This window comes from Dendrobium catenatum, unplaced genomic scaffold (assembly GCF_001605985.2).
Source record: "Dendrobium catenatum unplaced genomic scaffold, ASM160598v2 fragScaff_scaffold_1199, whole genome shotgun sequence".
In the NCBI taxonomy this organism is placed as follows: domain Eukaryota; kingdom Viridiplantae; phylum Streptophyta; class Magnoliopsida; order Asparagales; family Orchidaceae; genus Dendrobium; species Dendrobium catenatum.
In genome coordinates this window covers 131,131-155,535 of record NW_021319661.1, presented here as the reverse complement: position 1 = coordinate 155,535, position 24,405 = coordinate 131,131, and the positions used below count along the sequence as shown (strand labels likewise).

General features: G+C 35.1%; 1 protein-coding gene across 1 annotated transcript; it reads left to right on the top strand.

Moving 5' to 3' along the window:
• The first annotated feature begins 1,153 nt into the window (after positions 1-1,153).
• On the top strand, positions 1,154-23,610 carry LOC110095399 (protein ecdysoneless homolog). The gene is made up of 5 exons (XM_020820931.2): positions 1,154-2,384; positions 3,078-3,407; positions 8,504-8,637; positions 18,579-18,742; positions 23,269-23,610. The coding sequence occupies exons 1-5, from the start codon at positions 1,234-1,236 to the stop codon at positions 23,446-23,448; spliced, it is 1,959 nt and encodes a 652-aa protein (XP_020676590.1). The 5' UTR covers positions 1,154-1,233; the 3' UTR covers positions 23,449-23,610.
• Positions 23,611-24,405: the final 795 nt, after the last annotated feature.

Below are 24,405 nucleotides of genomic sequence, written 5' to 3'. Positions count from 1 at the left end.
CGAACGTATTCGGTTTAATAAAGAAGTAAAAAAAAAAAAAATCAAATCAAAATGCACCTGCTAGCAACTCAAATGATCAGAATCAGAGTCCTTGACTCATTTTTCTAAAAAAAAAATATTACTTATTAATTATAAAGTTTATGATATCTGAATAAAATAAGAAGATTAGAACTACAAGTGAAAATTTTAAGGTAAAATTATTAAGCGAATTATTTTATGATCAAACCCATTTAATAAATGAATTGAAAATTTTTACTCAAATGTAACCTATTCATTAAACATGTTAACGTGCATTTAAAATTTTAGAATCTACTTTATGGATTTAGGCTTCGTTGGGGACGGCTCTCGTAATGCTTCTTAAAACTGTTTTTTAGTACAAAAATCTTAGTTTTGATACTAAAAATTTGTTTTAGAAAGCAGTAAGAAAACCATCCCGGCCCAAATGAAGCCTTAATCACACCCTCTCCTCAACCTATTTTCAAAGGCCCAGGGGGTATCAATATTTGGGCAAATTATTGCGTCCGGTGTCCGGATACGTCCGGACACCAATCCAGACACGCCACATCAGCAAAATACACTGGGTCCCGATGTATTTGAGTGATGTGGCGCATCCGGATTGGTTGTCCGGATGTCAGGTGACCGGATGCAATAATTTGCCCAATATTTGACATGACCCGAAAATCCAACTCGACCCCAACCAAAAAATTTCATGTTTGGGTCAAATTGGACCCGAAACAAGTCGGGTTCAACAAACCGACCTGTTTCAAAAACCTGTTCGGGTTTACCCAGTAATCCGAAATTGACACGAAAACCTTTTTTGACCTGGAAACTAGAGATTTATCCATTTATAGGAGATTACTTATTTTTTACTCGAGAACTAGCAATTTTTTGTCGGTCCCGAATCATTCGGGTCGTGTCGGGTTGCCCATACTCGAAGTGGGTGAGGTTCGGGTCCAAAAAATCGATCCATTTAAAAAAATAGATCGGATTTGAGTTGATCCGAATAGTGCCGGATCAATTTTGATTTCGACTAGAACCTCATCCGTGATCCTAAATTGACAGCCAATCAAAATGGCGAACAAAAAATTAAAATATTTATTGAAAAATGGAGCTGAAAAATAAAATGCGAGATAAATGTAGAAAAAATTTCGCTTTATTTTTACAGCGCACGGAATTTCTTCTCTCCAGAAATCCCATAGAAGCTTTGAGAGAGTTCTTACGCTGACGGCGGCAATGAGCGCTGCCGATGAAGACCTACCTCGCCGGAACCCTAAATTACCCGAAGACACTGTCTTCTACTCCATCTATCCCGATGAAATTTCATCTTCCGCCCCGCTTCCAACCGCCGCGGCCACCCTCCATTCTCTGCTCCTTCGCTTCCAATCCCTCCTTACCCCACTTCTGTCTAACTACATCTGGCAACATGAGCCGTTCCTCCTATCCACCGCCGCCTCCTCGTCCGCCTGCCGCTTATGCGGCTCCCCTCCCATGCCTCACCTTCACGGCAAGACTCGCTTCGGCGACAACCTAGAGGACGAGTGGTTCATCGTTTTCCTCCTCTTCGAGATCTCCCGCTCATTTCCTTCCCTCTCCATCCGTGTTTGGGACTCCGACGGCGAGTTCCTTCTCATCGAGGCTGCCTTCTCCCTTCCTCGTTGGCTCAATCCCGACTCCAGTCCTAACCGCGTTTTCATTCGCGCTGGCGACCTTCACATCGTCCCCAAGTCTATCTTCTTATCCACCCCTTCCCTCGCCTTTTCCCTTGAAGCCTTGAGGAACCCCGATATCGACACCAAAGCCTCGAGTTCGGTCCAATCCGTTCTGAAGAAGAGGATATCGGGTTACCCAGAGAAAGCAAGGACAAATATGCACAGAGTTGTCGTTATTGTTCCGCTTCAAGTGGCGCAGGTTCTAAAGCACGAGCCTTGCCTGATTTCTCTGGCGGTGGAGGGATTTTATGACCGGGACGTGGATTCAATGAAATATGCTGCAAGAATGGAGAAATTCTTGAGGACCGAAAAGGCGGAGCAAGAGATCGAGATGGTTAGGGTGTCGGTGGAGATGTCGAGGGCCATGTTTGCGCAGCTAGTTCAGCAGAGGTTCCAGGCGCCGAAGTGCTACCCAATGCCAGGGAGGGAGGAGGGGCAAACTGCTTATAAGGAGGCGGAGGTTGGGATGAAGATTGCTTGCGGATTTGAGATGATGTATCAGGAGAGGAAAAGAGACGGGAAGGAAGGCAAGGGGAGTACTTGGGAAGCCTATAGGGAGAGTTTGGAGAGGAGCGGATATTTTGATGGGATGCTACCGGGATCCAAGGAGTACCAGCGAAACATGGATAGCGCATTAGAGTACTACAGAAGCAGTGCTTTATTTTCTCGAACAAGGTATCAAGATCATCAGAATTTATACAATCTTGTTAGTTGAGGGATGTATATAGCTAAGCGGAAGAATATAGAGTATGGGTTATAACCGTTTCTCATTTGTATCCTTTATGTAGATGTTATAGAAGCATTAACCAGGGAGCTAGTTTTAGAAGTTCTTAAAGTACTAATTTGCATTCAGGTGAACCTAGCAGAAATAAATTAACTCGCATCCAGGAAAAAAAAGTTGCAGATAACTTATGTTATTATTTCCTGTAGGATGAGAATGTAGAGGAATGAGCATTGTTATAGGCAGTTAGAAAGGTTTACTTGAACTGAGATTGACAGTGAATTCAGCTTTTAGCAAGAACAAATGGTTACAAATTCAGAAATTCTTAAGGGCAGCTAGATTTGATTATCAATGATTTTTAGGATAACAGTTTAATGTTACAGTTCAAGTTTTTTTAGAGAAAAAACGTCATAAAACATTGATGAAATAAATCCTTTGACATGAAGATGAAATTAAATTGTGATGGAATTTATCATCTAGTTTTACTTTCAATGGCAATTGCTCATCTTATGCAATTTTTTTCTATAAATACGTTTTGTAAATCTAATTTTTTTTTATTTCAGTGTTTTGCATCTCTAGCTTTTGTGATCTCATTTATTATGAACATAAATAATTTAGGCTGTTTTCTCAAAATGGCTTTGTTGCAGGGATATAATGACTGCTCCTGTGAAAAGGATTGATGAAATACTGTCCTCAGTATGTTCCATACATGATTTCAATGACATGCATCTTCTTCCCTCAGATGATGATTCCTGGTTGTATAATGGAGAAGATGAGTTAAATTCAGCCTTGTTGGAGAGGCAAATTGAGATGGAAGATTATGAGTTGAAACACAGTAAAAATAAGACACCAGGGCAACAGGTTACAGGCTGTAGTTCTCAGACAAATGATTTTAATCTTAAGGATGTTGCAGAATCTATGCAAGCTTTTGTTAGAAAAGTTTCAAGCTTTGAGGGAGCTGAGGTTCCTCATGACTGGTACGTTGATCATTATGCTGAATATGTGATATTATGGTTTCAAATGTAGAATGCTTGATATTGTACCTTATTGTTTTATTCATTGATGTGCATTTTTTTCCATTCTCATAGTCTTGTGAGCCTTATTTTCTTACTGTAGCTATTTTAACTCTTTTGTTTTGGTGTTCTCTTATGGGTTATCATTAGCCCATTTATGTTTTACCTTCTTATCTTCCATGATTTGACTTTTTGATGATCAACTATGGCAACGGAAACCTCTTGCAGGGAAAGTAGATTATTAACCTTAAGGATTATTGTCATTGTGGAACCTCTGCATAATTTCCACCAGTTGGGACTATTGCTTCCACCCTTTTTTCTTCCTCATCAACTACCACCTCATTAATTTTTTGCCTGAGGGAGTCCTGCGGCCTGCACCTACATAATTTCCACCAATTAGGATTCACATTTACCCATATTTTCGTTCTCTTCCTCTCTCTTCTATTACCATTAATTTGTGGCTTACTTTCTGATGTAGAACGGGTGAGGGGGTGGGGAAATTTGGAATTTGAATTAATCAATCCCCATAATGGGATATCCAATTAGAGAATTAATTAATGGAGGGGAATTAATTGGAGAGGAACTATGGAAAGGGGAGGGGCCGGCCATAAGTGGAGGTCATTAATTGAGATTTGATTTAAAGACTTTCCTAAAATAGATCAATCTATTTTAGGAATTTATTCAAAATTGAATTGAATAAGTAATATCAAAGCTTCCAAAATAAGGGTGTACGGAAAAGGAAAGTAGGTTTCAATCAAGAACAAGGGGGGGGGGGGGTAGGAAGGGGGCCGACGGTTATAATAAGGGTTTGGAGTTAATTGGGGAGGAATTAAACACCTTCCTAATAAGAGAACTCCTCATAAGACAAAAAGGCTTCAATCAAATTTAATTTAAATTTGATTAGGGGGTCAATTAGGAAAGTTTCCATAAATAGATTTAATAATTTAGGTAAGATTTTAAATTTCAAATTAGGTGGATTTGAATTCAAAATCTATCCTAATTATGTCAATCTAGAATAGGTAATGGAACTCAAGAGGGGAAAGGAGGCTAGGGAGAGGAAGAGGGGCTTTGAATTCCTTCCAAAAAGAGCCACTTGGATTTGGAAACAAATCCCAATGGGATCCAATGAGGCCGGCGGCAATAGGGAAAGGAGGTGTGGTTTAAAGAGGCAATCAAAGCTTTCTTAAATTAATAAATTAACTTTGGAAAGAAATATTTCATCCCAAGTTAATTTTTAAATTCAAAGGCTATGATTTGGAAAGTTTCCAAAATTAGGATATCTAATTTAGGTAGTAATTTCAAGTTCAAATAGATTTGAATTTGCTCTTAATTGTATTACCTAAATTATGAAAGCTAATTTGGGAAAAGTTTAATGGCAAGGGGTTGGGAGGGAAACCGAAGAAGGGGCCGGCTGTATAGTGGCTTGGCCGTGAGTGGTGGTGGAGCTAAGGCCAGTTTGGTGGAAGTAGGGAGAGGATGAAGATGGTGACTAGGAACAACAAGGAATAAAAACAAAGAAACAAAAGATAAAAGATAAAACCGCGAGCCTTGGACTCTTCCGAAGACTGACGGGTGATATGTTGCCCTTCTCCAAGGGACTTTAAGTCACGAGCTCGGACCCATCCTGCGGCTGGTGAAAACTCTGATCCCTTCCCATAGGATTCTCATTAACGTCCTCTCAAAAGAATACAAGTGCAGAACACAAATTTTTATTATAATTCCATCATACCTCATACAAGAGAAATGGCCTCTATATATAGGCCTCAAAAGAAGTTAAGAGATAAATTTGTCCCTTGTGCTTACATAAGACAAGTCTCTTAAATAAAAAGGGTAAAAAGAGAAAATTGCAAAATTAAATCAAAATACAATTAATAAACTAAAATAAAACGGAGTGATCTCGGTCGTCATTCTTCAACCCTTCCTTTGAATATCATCCACCGTTTGATGTTCACATCACTTTCATTTATCAATGTGTAGATTATTGTAATTATTATTCCTTCATTTTGCATTTTTTATATTAGAAGCTCTTCTAAGATTGTATAAATACTAAGTAAATATTGTAATGCAATGCTCAATCAAGTCTCTCTAATTCTTATCACTTATTTCTAAAGTCCGAAGACCCGTATTATTCTTCATTGAGTAAAATTTTAAAAAATTAATAAAAATTGATTCTAGTCCATGATCCTTTAGTTAACAGGACTTGAAGAGGGTGACATATGCACCATTACCATTGCATTTTGGTGAAGCTCTTTTATATAATTCGAACTCCTGACTTTTACGTTATAATGGAGTAACCTTACCGTCATTTCAAGCTCCATTTTCCAAGGAATTACTTGTAAATACATGTTATTTTGCATGCTTTTTGGATGTTTTTTTGTAAGGTGAAGAACATAATCTGTGTGAATGATTTAAAAATCTTGAGGCAACATAAGTTATTGTTATCATCATCATCATTTGCCCTAATCCCAACTATTGGGGTTTAATTTTATGATTTCTCATTTTTATTAATTTTTGCATAGTGTTTCCCGTTGTTAGGCTTGCTATTCACAAATTATCATGAATAATTGTTATCCATATTACCTTATGTCTATCGGTTCTTTTTGCTAATCCTTCTCTAATTTTATATACTCGTTGAATGAGTGTATTTTCTATCATTCACTGTATATATTTAAATAACATATGTCTATTTTCAATTATCTTATCTTCAATAGATGCCATTGTTCTAATATAATCATTCTTGTGGCAATTTAATTCAATGGACATGTATTTTGAACTTTTTAAGTTGAGGGGCATCTTTCAAAGGACATCGATATCATCTATATGAGCAAATGAAATTATTTATATTCCTCATTATAGGCTTGCTATAAAGCTTTCTAGGACAAATTTAATATGTTGAATCTATTTGGTAAACATAAGAAAAGTGAAAACAGATTTCCTCAGAAAAGTAAGAATTGAGAAAATTAAATAAAAAATATTGCATTAATTTAATGAAAAGATTGTAATGCTTGAGTTTATAAGAAACAGGATAAAGCAAGATACTTGATATGATAGGAAGCACATTTTGGGGTATCAAAGAATTAAAAAAAAGGCCATGCACCTAGTGCTTCTTGTAAAATGCATGATTATCTGCCGCTTTCATCACTATACATGTAATATTTATATGGATGAAAACCAGATGATTTATAATCGGTACTTTTTATTGGGGGAGACCTGCGTGGCAGAGTATATAACCGAATTAAACAAATATAAGAAACATTAGGGTAAAAGTAATGCTTTGCAAATGCATTTTTGACGCATGAGTTTATGTGGCATGATATTTCTATGAAACTGATGTGGTCAAAGTTGGATGTTTGGTGTTCTATGCTTTTTTTTTCGGATTTCTTGATGGCTGGTTGGAATTCTTGTTGTTTTCATACAAGTTTTGATTTTTCAAATGCTTGGAAAACTATTTTTTTAACCTAAAGCTGATACCAAATTGGTGCATCAAAAAAATATTTAAGATTGCAATTTAAAACAATGATGGGCAGAAAAAAAAACAGTTTATTTTGGTTTGGAAAACCGAAACCTGTATGGAAAACAACAAGAATTCCAACCAGCCATCAAGAAATCCGAAAAAAAAGCATAGAACACCAAACAGTCAGCTTTGCCCACATCAAAAAACTCGATATACTTAGAGGGTTTGGGCCAACATCATATATATTTATGATATACTATCTAGAGCAAGATTGTTAAAATTGAACTGGACTAGGAGATGTTCAAGATTTAATGGTTCGATCGAGATTGATTCGGGGTTTAATTGGATGACATAATAAATATTAAAATTATTTAAATAACATCTAAATGACAATAATTATTGAATAATGTAAATTTATAACTAAAAATTTACACACAAATAATATATTTTATAAATTTTAAATTTAAACATATTTAATATTTAAATTTAATTCACATTTTAACTTAAAATTAGTTCACATATAAATAAATTTTTAATATAAAATTTTTAAATTTATAGATATATATTAGATATGATTTATATCTGTAAATTATATATAAAAATTGTATTGTAAAATTAAAATTAAAAATACATATTATATCATTTATAATTAAAAAAAGATTAAAATTAATTATTGTATTATATAATTAAATACATAAAGAATTAAATAGATAAAAAATTAAGTATAATTAATTAAAAATATGTAGTGTATGTATTTTGAACATGAAAGCTTTATTTTGGTTCTTTTGTATGACACGTCGACATCACTTGGGTGCTATGTATTGGCATTGTTTATATAATTTTTTGGATTCACATGAGCAGAAGAAGTCACATGGCATGGTGGGGCCATTTGATAAAGTTTGTTTGGTGCTTATTCGAAAAATAGTTATCATAAAAATATAATGCTTATTTTAAAATTAAAATAGATTAAATTTAAATTAATTCATTAAGTTAAATATTTTATATTAAATTTATGAAATTAATTTATTCAATTATATAAATAATTTAATAAAAAAACTATTTGGTTTTTAAAAACTGGCATCGGTTTACTGGTCGAATCGCTGGTTCAACGTAGTTCATGCCGGTTTTGTTGCGAAGCCGGTTTTGAAAATTTACTGGACTGGCCTGCAAACCTGTTTCCAGTTCAACTTGCTGTTATGATTTGGTTTTTAAGAGATGGTCAAATGGCATTTAAAATATATTGACTTGAGTGAGCAAACATAGCAAATATCTTAATATGAGAGTAACGAAAATGAGAATTATTGAAGGATGGAAAAGTAAGCTATAGTTATGCTTAACTAAATTATGAATACGTGCATGTAATCATATCAGTCTAGATAACTGGTCTTGTTTAACACTCCTCTTTAATTAAAGTATTTATACTCCATTGAATTTTTTGTATGAATGGTTTATAGGTTTTTTCCTCTAGTAGTCTTCTGTGTGCAAATGTGGCACCTATAATTTTCTATGCTCGTCTAGAACTCTTTATTTTGATTTTTTTGTGCATGCCTGTTAGTTCATTGTAACTGCTGGAATGATAACTTGTTTCTTTCTTTAATTACAAAAGGTCAAAGGATGTAAAGCTTGATGCTGAATTGTTTCTGAAAGAAATGGAATCAGTTCTTGGGCCTGCACCGCAAGAAGGAAATTCAATTGATGCTGATTTAGAAGAACTTAACTCATCTTCAGATATGGATTTTGGTATGCCTGCATTGTGCTTATATACTTAGTTTCTACTTGGTATTAGATCATTTTACATGGGCAATTTTTGTTTTTTTTTTCTTTTTTTATTTGTTTGATTTTTGTTTTTTTATTTGGATGATCTTGCTTATTCATTGTTTACAAAATGGAAATAGAGAATCATTTCAAAACCAAAATTGAAATTATAAATAATCCATTCTTAATTAGACAATTTGATCTGTAATTATCTTATTCAAATCCTATTTAATCCCTACCCTCATATTAATTAATAACTTCTCAGGTTGCTAATATTTTATTACATTTTATATTAGCCACATTAGAGTTTAATTAATATATAAATTATCCCCTACAATTAAGCACAAATTAAGCCTTATTGATCTTAATTGAAACAAACTAATACTTAATTATTCTACTTAATCCAAATAGGTTTGGTTTTTTTTTTTTTCAAAACATGCTATTAAACTTTCAAGAAATAAGTTATTCTATTTAAAAAAGCTAAACTTAAACTTTCTTTACTTAAAATGTCTATTTCAAAAACATAGAAGGAAAATTAAGGGGATGATTGGTTTGAAGTGAAATAGGTGTAAAGTATTCTAAATTTAGGAGTTTTGAAAAATTATGGTGTTTAGTTTGGACTAAAAAAAAAATGCCGAGTAAAATTATGAAGTATTTGGAATTTACACCCTAGTTTAATTTTGCTGTATTTGAAATGTTGACTGTAACTGTAGCATAAGAACCAAATTTCATAGCCAACTCACCCAATACCTCCGTTCGGACCAAACCGGCCCTAAGTGCCTAACCGACTGAAGCCCCCAAACTACCCACGATACTCAACCACTCATTCCACCTCAGCCACGAAACCTCCCACGATCGCACAACCGACGCTCCTCACGACTCAAAATAGGAAACTCCTCTCATTCGGCTCGAACGCTCACAAAAACGCATACTGACAGAGAGGAAAGAAAGTTTCAGAAAACTTACTTTGGGATTTCAATTCGTCGCTCTGCCATAGCCGATCGAACTCCGCCGGACAACACCAGTCTTCTTCTTTGCCTCCGACGCCTGCCTCCCCCCATTCGAACTTCAACAAGCAGTCACCCTCCGCCTTCTCCAAGCCGTTGAAGATTGTGAACTCCTTCCCTGCCTCCAAATCTCCTCATCCCGTCGACCGAGTCCAACCTCCGGCCGGCCTGCCTCCGTCGACCTCACCACCATTGCCATTGATTGTCATTGCTTGCCATTGTTGCCGGCCACAAGCCGCCACTATCATTGAGCTTTACACTACATTTCATTTTACTTCAAACCAATCCAGGAAAAAGATGTTTTATGCATTTATTTTGCACTCATCCAAACATTTTTAAAATGTTTCAAATATATTGCATTCCATTTACGCCGCATTCCTTTTTCAACAAACCGAGCAAAACCTAAATAGAATTCAAATTGACTCAATTTTTCATTAAAGTAGCCATTGGTAGTCATGTTGGGTAATGTTCTGTAATTGTGTATAGCTAGTGATGATAAAATTACTGAAGTATTATTTTATAAGAGTACTTTTAAGAAGGCTCTGAAAAACTTAAGAAATCACTTATCTTCTTCTTTGGTAGATTCACCTGCCTTGATGAGTCTCTGGCATGGCCATAACTATTCATCATGTTCAAGTGATCTGGTTTTATAGGCTTTTTTTTGGACTTGTTATAGATTATGTGTTCTGTTAAACGTATTTTTGCGCTAGGTACCAATATTCATAGAACCTGAATAGCAGAGTTTTTTTATGTAATAACATGTTGGGAATTTAGTGATGGAAAATGCCATTTTCTTATCTTATTATTATTTTATTTTCCCCTGTTGAGGTTAAAGTTACAAATTTGAATCACAAACATAACATCTCTATTTTGCCGGAATAAGGCTACATGCATTAGTCCTTTTCTAAACCCTTCATTTGGGGAAAGCCTATGCACCGAGTGTTCCTTATGCATGCTTTTGATTATAATAAAATATGAATAAGAATTGACTTAGTCTAAAACTAATATTAAACCTATTATATGGATTTTGTAGACTTTGAATTGAATGAGTAGATTTTAGTGGACTAAATAATTGGGAAAAAAAAATCACGTACTTTAACAAAGTTAAAAAGGGAGATTTGAAAAGACAATGCGGAATAGTATATACTTTTATTTTTTGGATTTTTTTCTCTTATAATTTATTTTTCAAAAATTTCAAGCAGATAAAGGAGTAATGTTTAGTTTTCCAGGTGCCTTCAAGATTGTGTTGATGAGAACAATCCTATATTTTCCTCCTTGCATAAATTATATGAATACTTAAAACTCTAAAAAACATAAAAATTATATATAAATATATGGGAAAATATGGGGTCTGCTTAGGTTTGATTCCCCACATGCGAGTGGTGGAGCTGGTAAAGCTTACACTCTATTAACTGACTAACTTACAAAAAGAATAATTGTAACTTTTGCACCTCCAATTGAACTGGATTTTTTTTTCTTTCACGGGTTAAGTATTGACAATTCAATTGTATGTCTCATTGAAATATTTGACTATAATTTTCCTGAAAGCTTTCATGTCTCTAATGGAAAATTTTCAATTAAACAAGAGAACTCTATAGGCCTCCTTGTCGATAGAATTGGGTCGTAAGTTTCAACCTTGAGTTTTTCCATTAATGGAGTTATAAGTCCTTTTCTAAACTTGTTACTCAACATATAGGCGGAAGTAAGTGTACCCATAGCCCAATAATTGTTCATGGGTTACATAGGAAGGATAGAGGCAACAAACCCATTAGACCAACATTGATCCAAAGCCCGATTAATCCTTTATATGCTAGGGTAGAACATACAATGCCCATAGCCCAATAACCTTCCAAACCCTAGTCCTCTATTTGTAAAGTATAGATTCAATAGGTCCCTGTTAGGCCGGTCCAACCTGGACCGGCCAAGCCGGTCCGGGTCTTCTCCAGGCGACAAAAAATCGCGGGACAGCACGCGATCGCGAGACAGCGGACGGGCGGAAACGATGGGGAGCTCGGGAGTGGGGTCCACTTGGAATTCAAACAAAATTGAAGTATTTTTGGAGAGAGAAGGAAGGGTAGAGAGGTCCTTTTGCTTTTGTTTTGAATTAGAATGCATTAAGTAGGGAGTAAGAGGGGGATTAGGGTTATGTCATGTTTTTGTGAGAATTTCTTTTGTCTTCTTGGATAGTGAGGGCTCTAGATCAAGATCTAGAGATTGGGAGAGTGCGATCCTCCTCTCGAATAGAGGATCCTTGTATCTTTACTATTTTCCTTGCATCTAGTAGTAAAATACAAGTCGTTTCTTCAGTTTTTCGCTCAGATTTTCCCCATTTCCTACTGTTTTTGGCTGTTTTACTGTTGTGGACAGCAGTTTTCATCTTGGATCTAGTTGGTTTTGGTGAGAAACACTTGGAAATCCAAGTGTTTCCTATCAGTCCCATAGCCCAATAACCATCCAAATTTTGATACAATACATGCAAAAGGTAGAGCCCATAGGTTTCATAGCTCCACAATTTATAAGCCCGATCCTCTATATATGAGTGACAAAGGAGACACTACCCTAAAAAAATAAGTGATATTTATCCAAAATAAATAAGAGGTTGTAAGATTGCTTAAACCTAGGAGACCCCTCTACTCAAATCTGATTAATTTATTAATGACCCAGATAATCCTTATCAATGGTGGTTTATCGAGTAATACAAATAAGATTCTCGGGCTAACTTCACATGACGAGGCAAATATTGAAGATCATTGACATTGAAAATCAAAAGCTTACAAGCAAAAGATAAATTTGAAGAGTCACCAACTTATACAAACAGTCATGTGCTGATAGGTTTCAAGATCAAATTGATCCCTTTGAGCTATATTCTTTGGATCAGTCATGGTTAAATCAAATTCTTTTTTGCTGTTAGTCTAGCTCTAATAAACCTAAACAAGTTTGTGCAGGCCTCTCACCCTTATGATGGGCAAGATTATTGCTAATAATAATTAGAGGGGTTTCTGATAATACATATGCCGTAAATTTTACCTTGCATGAAATACATTGAATTATAAAAAAATTAAAAGCTAACCTAATGATAAGCAAGGTTATTAGAGGATTATAAATAGAGTAGTCAACGTTGACACAAATCTCAAATGCTTAAAAAGTAAAACCCTCTAGGGTCATTTAATTTGATTAGTAAAAAATTTTGAAGATCAAGCAAGAAGAACTCTAGAGATTGCAAAGAGTTGGCAAATCAAGTTGGAAAAGTGAAAGAATGACCAATCATTAGTGTAGGGCTTAATGGGATAAAGATGGTCATGCTTTCTGAGTTTTCAATAGCCTCACCAACAAAATAAAAGACAACCGTATGGAGAAGGCCCCTACTTTGCACACTTAATGGCCTACTTAACATGTTCCCAAGCTTCTTTAATCTAATAAACCTCAACAATGAAAATTAAATAAAACTTATAAGTAGTTTAAGAAGTTTGATTGGATTGAAGATTTCAATCTAAGGGGGTCCCAACTTTAACTTTGAGGTTCCTACCCTAATGATGGGTTTTTTTTGTTAGAATATTATAATCAAAGAGGTTTATGATCAAAATTAAGGTTTTAGTCATAAAAAATTAGCCACTCGAGCTTCACTTTGATGATAGGCTATGTTATCTGAATATTATATTCAAAATGGCTCCATGCTAAAATCAAGCTCGCGATCATAAAGAAAAACACTTTGAGCAATTATCCCCTATAATGGATATGATCATCACTAATGCTAATTCGAAGGGATTATCATCATTATAATGCCTTCTTAAATTTCAAGGAAGATACCTTTTGGGTTATTCTTTCGATGATTGGCATAATCATTTGAAGGGAGCTTCATTCAAATTCAATCCACTATTTAAAAATAATTATGACAAAAAGGCATTGGAAAAGCTCGAGCATCAGTCACTTAATGCTCAAAGTTATAATCCATCCATCATTGGCTTCAAATTGCCAAGTATGTAAATTTAAGTTTGACTAAAGATAAAAATACCTAATACATATCAAATCCATCTATATGATCACACAAAAAAATCTTATGTTAGTAAGGATGTTGCATGGACTCTTAATAGGATGATCAGCTTAATTACTATAACACCATCATATTACTATTACAATCTATGCTTAAATGTTCCCCAATTGTTGAGTCAATGAGTTTTGACCCATACGACAAATTGGACAAGGCACGAGGTCCTTTGCTAGTAAAGATTGGCTTAATATTAACTTTTTAGGCTAGCTTTTTCTTTGATCTGTTATGTTCCTTTGGGTGGTACAACTTATAGTTGTTGTAGTGATTATTTGGGAAAATCTAGTCAACTAACTACCTCTACTAACTAAAGAATAGGGTCCATGACATTCGAGGATAAAAATGTCATTAGATCTTAGTCAAGCTTGTTGTCATTCTCCCATTTTTCTATTTGACCTAATAATTGTATATTTTTGTTTTCCTAATCCAAACTATTGTTATTAAGGCATTATAAATTCTATAAAACTAATCAAAAGTTCTCTCTCACGATTGAAAGAGGCAATTAAAATATTGGTTTGTGCCTATGGAAAGCCTAGAATTGAAATATAAAGTATTTGCAAAAGGTCAGGATTTGAGTAGTATTTTATTTAATATCCAATTTATTATCTAAAAATTTGATTTGGAATCATTCAAATATGAACAAAATTGAGTGGGCATTAAGGTTATTAATAGGTGATAGAAATTGATGGGAGAATTTTTATTTAATTTTTCATTATTATATGATATTGCATTAAATAATACATTCTTTAAGAAGCAAGAAGAGTGATTAGTTATTTTCAAAAAGTTGATTTGTAAAGATTAAGGTGATTCGAGGAGGAAGGTTGGTTATATAATACGGAATAGCAGTTGTGAATGCTCATCTTAGATGATTGAATTTAAAGAGTGAGTAGCTGGTGATCTTTTATTAGTTTAAGAGTGACATAGATTATTCTTTAGTTAAACACAATATGATGTTGTAGGATTATTATTACAATTTTTGGACAAGCTAGAAATAATTTTTATATGAGAAGATCTTGTGGTATTGGTAAACTGAGGGATGCATAACAAGGTGGGATGATTCCCCACCTACCCCCACCTACACACATACATACAAATATAAAAAGTCTGAGAAATATGTTTCTATTATTCTCTTCACATCATACCAAAATCCTAGATTCACCACTAGGTTTGGTGAGGAGATACGAAATGTTATTAAAGAAGATTTGGTCTTAAAGAATAGTAAAATGTAGACAACACTAAAGCTTAAAATAGTTCCTTGCATTGGGGTAGTAATAAATCAAAATCTTTAAGTTTTGATGATTTCTCTTGTAAGCTCATTATATATATATATATATATATTGAAAGATGAAAAAAATTATTTTGAGAAATTATAAAGTTTTTTAAGGGAGAAAAACTTTCTCAGAGCCACATAATAAATCAAATCTATAATATATCATTTGTATAAATCTAAAAAAGAAATTGTATTAATTTTAAAGAAAACACATAATGGTAAAATCCATGCCCATATAAGATACCCATTGAAATTTATTGGGTATGATATATATTTAATTTGTTTGTTTAGCAAATATTTCTAATGGAGTCTTAAATTATTAAAAAATGCTAAATGATTGGACAAGGAATATTTTGATACAAGTAATTAATAATACATGAAGCATGCATGATTGTGATAATTGTAATGGAATTAAAATTATGAGTCATACAATGACATTTTGTAAAGTGTAATGGAACATTAGTTTATTAAACTCCGATTATGGAGAATCAGTCAGATTTTATTCCTAGAAGATTCACTTTAGTGACAATCATTGTGCTTCAGAAATTAATAAAAAAATTAGAGATTAAATAAATGATCGTTACATAAATTTTATTTATCTTAAAGAAATATGAACTAGTAGTACGCCTTAAGTAAGAAATATGTGTGTGAAGGCTAATTAAAAGTTATTATGGATGCACAATGGATTATTACTAGTATTAAAAGTAGTTTGACCAAGGATTTTATGATCATAGTAAGATTACATCAGGGATTAACATGTCTTAAGCGTCCCTTTGTATTGGTCATGAATGCTTATAAAATATACTATATGCTATTTTCAAATGGTGTAGTTTTATTCGTTTTCCTTTATTGAAATAAATGAGAAGTAAAAGATAATAGATGATATCTATAGAATATAAGGCGTTTAAAATTAGAAAAAAAAAATTAAATATATGATATGCTATTGTGGTGGTAGTAAATTTGATAATTGTTTGATAATGTTGTTGGCTGCTCAAGTGGTTCCTTTTTTTGAGTATATAATATTTAGTGTTAAGATTAGGTTATTAAAATAAATGCTATTGAAGTTCTAAATGACGAGAGAATTATAAAGATTTATTGAATATTATAAAACTGCAATCAACTGTCTCTATATATGAATTAGAGTATTGGGCGATGTAGAATTCACTTATAATTAACTTGACTAGGTCAAAAAGTGAGCATTTTATATATATTGTAGAACTAGGAGTGATCGATTGAGATGATTTAGTTTGACAGACGGTGGGAGTTAATCTATTCAAGATGTGATAGTTAAAATAGATGTAGGTGATTTTAGCACATAAAAAGGGTGGGAGTAGATACACAAATAAGGCAGTTAGATATAACTAATATGAAAAATTAGGAAGTAAAGGGGTAGGGTACTGGCGATATGGTTAGTATTTATACAAATAGATTTCCATCAAATCAATCTCAAAACAACACCTAAATATATGAATGGAGAGTAAGGATTCATAAAGTTGAGGCCATAGGTGTGTTGATGTTAGTTAGAGTTGTTGATGATCATCATCACGGTTCATATTTTGTGTATGGCTAGAAGTCATGCCATGTTATCTTCGTTGGCTCTTGTGGCTCTAACCTTTTATGTTCTTATTAAGATTAAATATTCTGATTGATGGGGACATCAGTTCGTGAAAGGTTTATCAGAGGCATGGCCGCTGATCTACGTCTACGATCGAGTCTTTGTACTTTTGAGTTATTTATGTTATTTATGTTATTTTCTTATTTATGTATTTTTCTATTTTCAGTGTCATGTATTTGTTTTCCAGTTGTACCCTTTTAGTGAGAGATGTCGTATGTAAGCCCGGAGGGCAATTGTGTCTTTTATTATTCATGAGTCCCATGTACTTGACTATTTATAGCCTCATGTTTTATTTTCAAGGTAATGAATGATTGATTACAAAATTTCTTCTTGCATGAGTTCTTGCATGGGCTTGAGAGTTCTAACGGAGAGAGATCCCTCGGAGAGGGAGAATTGCGCAATACCCACCAACCTAGATAAGTCGGGTTCGTGGTTCCATCCTTGTATCTCCTTCTTCCTTCCTTTCCCTTCCACCCTCACCTAGCCGCCGGATTCCCACCTCACCCGAGTCCACTTCCTCCCCTTCCAACCCCACGGCCAAACCCCCATACCCGAACCGTCAATGCCGCCGGCTCCAATTCCCTAGCCGTCGGTCAAGCCCCCTCCCCCACTTCTCTTTCCCCTTGTGTTTCGTAATTGGGTCGTAGATTAATTGGGATAATTTTGAAGTTCGAAATTTTGAATTTGATTTCAAAATCTTTCCTAAATTAACTCTTCTATTTTAGGAAAGTATTTATTCTAGATCTATTTTGAATTTTAAATTCAAGAGGATTTTAAATAAATCTTTCCTAATCTCAAATCCCAATTTTAGAAACCTTAATCCCCTCCACTAATTGCTCCCCCTCATCCTTAATGCCGCCGGCTCCCTTTGCCCTCCCTCATTAAATCCCTTTTAAATTATTTCCTAATCCCAACTCCCCACTTAGGAAATAATTTCAAAACCCATAATTCTCTCCTTGGCCGAAAATTACAAACCTCCATCCCATTATTACTTTTCAAATCCTAATTCAAGAATTTGGAAAGAAATCCCTCCCCATCCCCTTAGTGCCGCCGGCCTCCCCTCTCCCCACCCGAAATCCCTCTATACCCGAACCCCTCCCTCTCTCAAACTCCCTCTCCCTCATTAATTCCCCCACTTGAATTCAAAACCTTAATTCTCCCTCCAATTTCTCTATCTTCTAAATAGAGAAATATGAAATTTTCTCTCAGGTTTTGGGATAAAATCTGAAATTGTTCTCAGATTTTGGGAGGAGATTTGGGGTCTTTTCTTCTCTCCACTTACAAGAGAAACTTCTTTCTCTTCGTCATTACTTAAGAACACTATCAAGACGAGAGGTGATTTGTTACCTAGCTCCTATGAATGGCGGATCCAGAAATGGAATACGGCTTAACCTTCGACAAGGACGACTTAACCGATATTCTTCAATCAACTTTCTTCGACATTAATACGAGGGTTGACCACACCGTCGAAGACTACCTAGAGCGTATTTTGGACACGTTAGTGGAAGCCATCGACGAGCATTTTGAATGCATTGAGTGGAGAATCTCCACCGCTCCTTGACGAGAGTTTCTCTTTTCCCCTTTCAATATATTTCTTAAATCTAACTTTCTCTTGTGCTTGATTGTAGTCACGTAGGACGATTATCCCTGCTTCTGCTAAGCTTAGTAAACGTAGGGTTTTGGGTGTGCCTTTATGCTTATTAATTTTCATTGCTAGATTAGGGATTGTATTGCTACTATTTTGGCATAAAGTGATTTACTAATTTATTTTGAAAGTTTTCCAACTCTCTGGTTCTGTGATTTAGCCTAAGCGGGTGTGACCCCTTTCTTGTTTTATTCGTTGTTTCAAGATGCTAATGGTTTCATCATTGCTATTCTAATCAAGAGTTGTGCAAATCTTTACAAACATTACATTCGTACTTTTAGTCCTGCATCACTGATAGCCTCGGCTTTTTATCACGAGTTTTTTTCTGCATGATAATCTTGCAGAAGATTCAGAAGAAGACAGTGATATTGGTGAAGGGACTCCATATGATGACACTGAAGATACTTTTATGCAGTCTTACTCTGATGCTCTCAATCAGGAACTAAGCTCTACGGTTTTGGAGAAAAGTTTTATTCGTGCCCCAAGACAGTCCAACATGGAGGATGAGGTAGCTTTTATCTCAGCTCCTTAATCAAATATATTGTTGTTATATTTGCTTGCCACCGTCTTATGACAATTTTGCTTATTCTGCATAAACATTGCGTCTCTCTTTAACTCCTTTTAACCCGCTTTATCTTCCAAATGCATGAATCTGTTGAGGTTTTATTTCATTTAATTCTGTTTTTTCAAGGTTCCATCTGGTGTTGTTTTGATTTCCAAGTGCATGTAATACAGTTTTGTATGCGTTAGATAAAAAAACAATGAAAAGTCGGGGCACACTTACATATTATCTCCTTCACCCTGTGAGAATAGCAATGGCTTTTATGTGGATAGCAAAATATAGCACGCATCAACAAACAATGATTAAATTAATTAGAGTTTATAGAACACCGAAAATATGCAAATTTATTAAAGAATAATTGTTACATGACTACCTCCTTACTGAGTATTATATAGCATAGAAGGCTTGAGCAAAAAAGAGGGTAGCTAATTGAAGGATGGCATCAACTCCTTCTAGAAGCAAAGCTTAGGGATAATGCTTCATCTGTTACATATTCTGAAAGTCGTCATTTTGGGCAAGGATCATGCTTTAGTAATCTGTTCCTAAAATTATGACCCTTCTTTGTAAAGAAGAATCTAATAAGAAACATGCCCCATGCCCCTTTACATTAATGTAAACTAGATATGCAAGTTTTTCAACTGATCTGATGAAGCATGAATATGATTAGGAACAACATACTCACATGGACAAATGTTGACCTATATATCAATTACACACGTAAAGGAGCAAAATCGGTGACGAAATTAACTGTCGGTGCGCGCGACGCGTCATGATATGCATTTGTAGGGTGTCGAGGATTTCATTCTAGCATGTTGTCTCGACATTGCTATTGCATTTTCAAAACGACCTCAGGCAAGGAAGCCAAGGATTTCATTCTAGCGTGTCATTTCGACATCGCTATTACATTTCAAAGTGACCTCCGGTATGCAATTGTAGGTTGCAGATGATTTCATTCTAGCATGTTGTCTTGACATTGTTATTACATTCTCAAAATGACCTTAGGCACGTATCGCTAGGATGCTGAGGATTTTATTCTAGCATGTCATTCTGACATCGCTATTACATTTCAAAGTGAACTCCTGCACGTATCGCTAGGATGCTGAGGATTTCATTCTAGCGTGTCATTCCGACATCACTATTGCATTTCAAAATGATCTTCCGCATGTATTGTTAGGATGCAGAGGGTTTCACTCTAGTATGTCATTTTACATTATAATTGCACTTCAAAAATCGTTCTCCTGCATATGAAGATGGTTTCACTCCATTGTGTTATCTGACATCACAATTATATTCCAAAATGACCTCCCATATGTATTGGTGATATACGGAGGGTTTCACACTAGTATATCATTTGACACTGTAATTGTACTTCAAAAATCGTCCTCTCGCATATGCAGAGGGTTTCACTTTAGCATGTCATCTTACATTGCAGTTACATTCCAAAATGACCTCCCACATGTATTGGTGATATGCAGGGGGTTTCACTCTAATATTTCATTTGATACTATAATTACACTTCAAAAATTGTCCTCTCATATATGCAGAGGGTTTTACCTTAATGTGTCATTTGACATCACAATTACATTCCAAAATGATCTCCCGCATCACCGCATGTATTGTCAAGATGCATAGGGTTTCACTATAATATGTCCTTTAACACTGTAATTGCACTTCAAAAATCGCCCTCCCGCATATGCAGAGGGTTTCACTCTCTTGTATCACTCAACACTACGATTGTATTTCAAAAATCATATCATGTCCATATGTGAACGCTTCTTGCGAAATACATCCAACAACATACACACAGATGAGCCTCAGCGAGCTTATTGTCGATACATATATGACGTTTGAAAAGGCTGCACATGTTAAGAAATGAATTTAGATTCGAACTCAATCCTCTGTCAGTAAGTAGACAGAGTCGACAATGTTCAATGAACAAAGATGAAAACAACTCATGAACTCTCCGATGATGGTCGTGTTGAATGTTTATCTCAATCGGAGGAGATCATATATTTTCAAATGCCCTGGAACTTCCACAAAATACAAATATTTTTAAATGACCTCAAAGTCACATTGATGACAGTCGTGTTGAACGTAAAGCTCAACCGGATGGATTAATTCCAAACATTCGAAATGTCACCCAAATACCCACAAAATTCAAAACTCAAAATCCTAAAATTCAGAATATTTAAAAATCAAAATTCAACCATAAAACGGTTAAAGCAAACACCATCTACCCTCCGCAACAGTTTGACAGAGTGGACAAATCTGAAAACTACTCTAGCTAACAAAGAGTTAATGTCTAGTTGAGAATATCACTAGGATTCATTTTCAATCTATCTCTTGTCTGTAAGGACGTGGCATGTGATCTGTAACCGGTGGTTTCATCATCAAATAACACCACACCATAGGTTTCACTTCTAAATGGCACCACAAGTAAAGGCCCTATGAAACTGGTGGTTTGCTACCAAATGGCACAATTATATTACGGTCATGGCCAGAGCCCGTATGCTCTCTAATGACATTAAATCTTTGAGATATGAATCAATAGGATATGATCAATAGGGCACGAAGCCCTCTGTTAGTTAAGGTGGTTTCAAATTTGTCCCCTTAAACAAATACTCACTCAAGGTCTGCAAGGTACTCTTGAACGAAGCAACCCATGGTTGATTATCAGGTTGGGTTGACTACCTCCTCTGACTAAGTAGACCAGGGACCACGATGGCCCGGGACAACAGGACCATAAGATCTTGATCGGGTTCATCATAATTCCCTCCCACAATCCGCTTTAAGTGCAAGATGGTGAAATTTCAAATTTTAAATATAAAGTTTTTAAATATCAACCAATGCTTCTACTATTATGCCGGATATTACGTATCTACGGGTATGCTGTATTCATTTGACTATTAGTCTTAATTGAAAGCTCTCTCTCGTTATCGGGAGAGGTAATTAACTATAGGGACTTGCGCTTATAGGAAACCAGAACTCAAATCATAATGTCCCCTCAAAATGAGGGCGAAATCTCAGGGTAGTGTCTTATTTCAAATTAAGAGACGAAACCGATGAAACTGACAAGCTCATTTTCGGACGTTTTATCTCCCTTTAGTTTCTTCAAACAATGGAAATGGCATTCTCTCTTTCGATTCCAATTGGTGCCTCCTTCGGCCTCATTGTATACCTGTGACTCTAGACTATGGAACAAATGCTTTGCCTTTCTTCGTCTTCCTTGCCTATGTCTTCTGTGGCCCCAAGTGATTGAATCAATGTCAATCGAGCTACGAAATGAGTCATCTTCTTCAGCTTCTTCACTTATGTCTTCTTCTTCACGTACTTTAGGAAACAAGAAACTCGTTCATCTTTGCGTTACAGGACCTCGATTCAGGGTATTACATCTTGACATGGAGATACATGATGCTCCGCAGTTCACTGTATCATTATCTTCAATTGTCAATCTTATAGGTTGACTTTGTATTTTCACTATTACAACAACCATGCTACTATTGGACCCTTTTCCATGTCGACTCAATGAATTTACCTTATGCTTGAAAACAACCAAATCCGAAGCACCCACAGTCTCTTATTTTTGCATCCCCCTCTCTTAAATTGTTGAGTGGGCTTCCGGTAAGTGTCGTAAGACATGGCCGTCCTTTTGAAGTATTTGTTTTTTATGGAGACTTATAAAGCCTGTGTGAGGGGGCTTCCAGTAAGACATGGCCATCCTTCTGAAGTATTATTTTTTGATGAAGGCTTTTGAAGCGTGTGTGTATATGTGTGTGTGTGTCTCTGTGTGTGTGAGAGAATCAACATGTATTTGAATAATATTGGTAATGTTTAGTAATATTAAGTATCACAAGTATTATCAGTTGATTTATACAAAGGCAAAATAAATTGAAGTGCATCCAGCCAACAAGGCATAAACTAATTCTGATTATAGTTGGTCAAACTGCCGTAGTTTCCTTTTTTTTTTTTACGTGGGATACTAAGTACCAACCACCAAGACAGGAACTGTCGTAGTTTCCAGTTGAACTTTTATCAAAATGACATTATCCAGTCAACTAAAATATAGATCTTTATAATGGCCCATTAAACCTGTCCTTTTGGCTGGGACTTGCGCTGCACTACTAGATTTGCCAACAATATTGCTTCTGCTTTTGAGATCTGCATCATAGAGGCATATATTACTATGAGAAATCCTGTTCTGATTTTGATTAGTTGGACGTTTTTAATGAATTGATGTCCACCCTTGAAATGTGGAAAAATTATTACGTGCGGTGTCCAAAAGTGTCCGGAGGCGAATCCGGACGCGCCACATCGCCCGAATGTGGCGCGTCCGGATTCGCCTCCGAACACATTCGGACACCGCACAGAATAATCTCTCTGAAATATGAGGATGTTAACGTTACAATTCACTGCATTTCAGCTTCAATCATCTATGCTTAGATAACTTTGAGCTTTTTTTTTTAACTGTGTAGGGCACATCATACTCTGGGAAGCACAGAGATGAAGAAGATCTTACACCTGTTGATGTGGACATGAACCTAGTGCAAAGCTTCCTTGATTCCTTCGCATCTCAGAAAGGTCTTCCAGGCCCTGCCTCAAACCTGCTTGGACTCATGGGCTTGGAAGTTCCAGCTGACGAGAAAAAAATTTGATCTACTATTATGGTATCTCTCAAGTTATACTTTTTTTTTCCCTATCAAAAGCTCTGTCCTCATTGCCAGGAATGTTTGATATATTATTGTATTGGACAGTAGTATAAGTTTTTCTAAATAGTTATATTATTATAATAAGTATAGTCATTTTACTCTTAACAATTGGTGTGGCCACCTCTTCTGCTTTACCCGCTTGCTCTCCTGATTTCGTTTGGGATAATTTTTTGTCACTATTTTTTTGTTGCTTTCAAAATTTTTTTTAATAAATAACCGTTTTAGAGAGCAGTAAGAAATTTGTTCCAAACAAAGCCTTATGCCATCTCTAACTGAAATGTGTATTTTACACTCCAAAACGAAAAAATGGTGTTCGTGAACAACTCGACGTAAATATAGGTGTTGCACTATTTAAGATCATTTCCAGCCGAACCCCAAATGATCGTTTGCAGTCACTGTGAGCTCCAATAGAACGCTAGATTCAACAACATTACGCTATTATTTAGCCATTTTATTTGGTTGGAGAAAGAATATACTCGGTATATTATTTTTTGATGTTATGAAATATAATTCGGTTGGAGATGAGTTGCTGTACTTTAGAGTGTAAAATGAGTATATCAGTTGGAGATGGCCTTAGTCTCATCATAAAATTTTTAAGTTTGATAATTTCGTCAGCGTCCTGATTCAAAATTTTAGTTGTGATTTCCATTGCTTCTTGCCATAAAATATTATAAAAAATGTATATTTAAGATATAAATAAAAAACAATTTAATTCAACTTTGAAGTTATGGCTTATGGTGAACATAAAATTTAATAGATCTAAAGGATATAAATTATATCAGAATTGTGATTAATATCCTAATATGATTCTGATTAATCTAAGTGCACTATTAATTCGTTCACAAATCTGTTAAGGCACACGTAAATACTCAATGTTACAATAAAAAAAAGTGAGAAGACAAT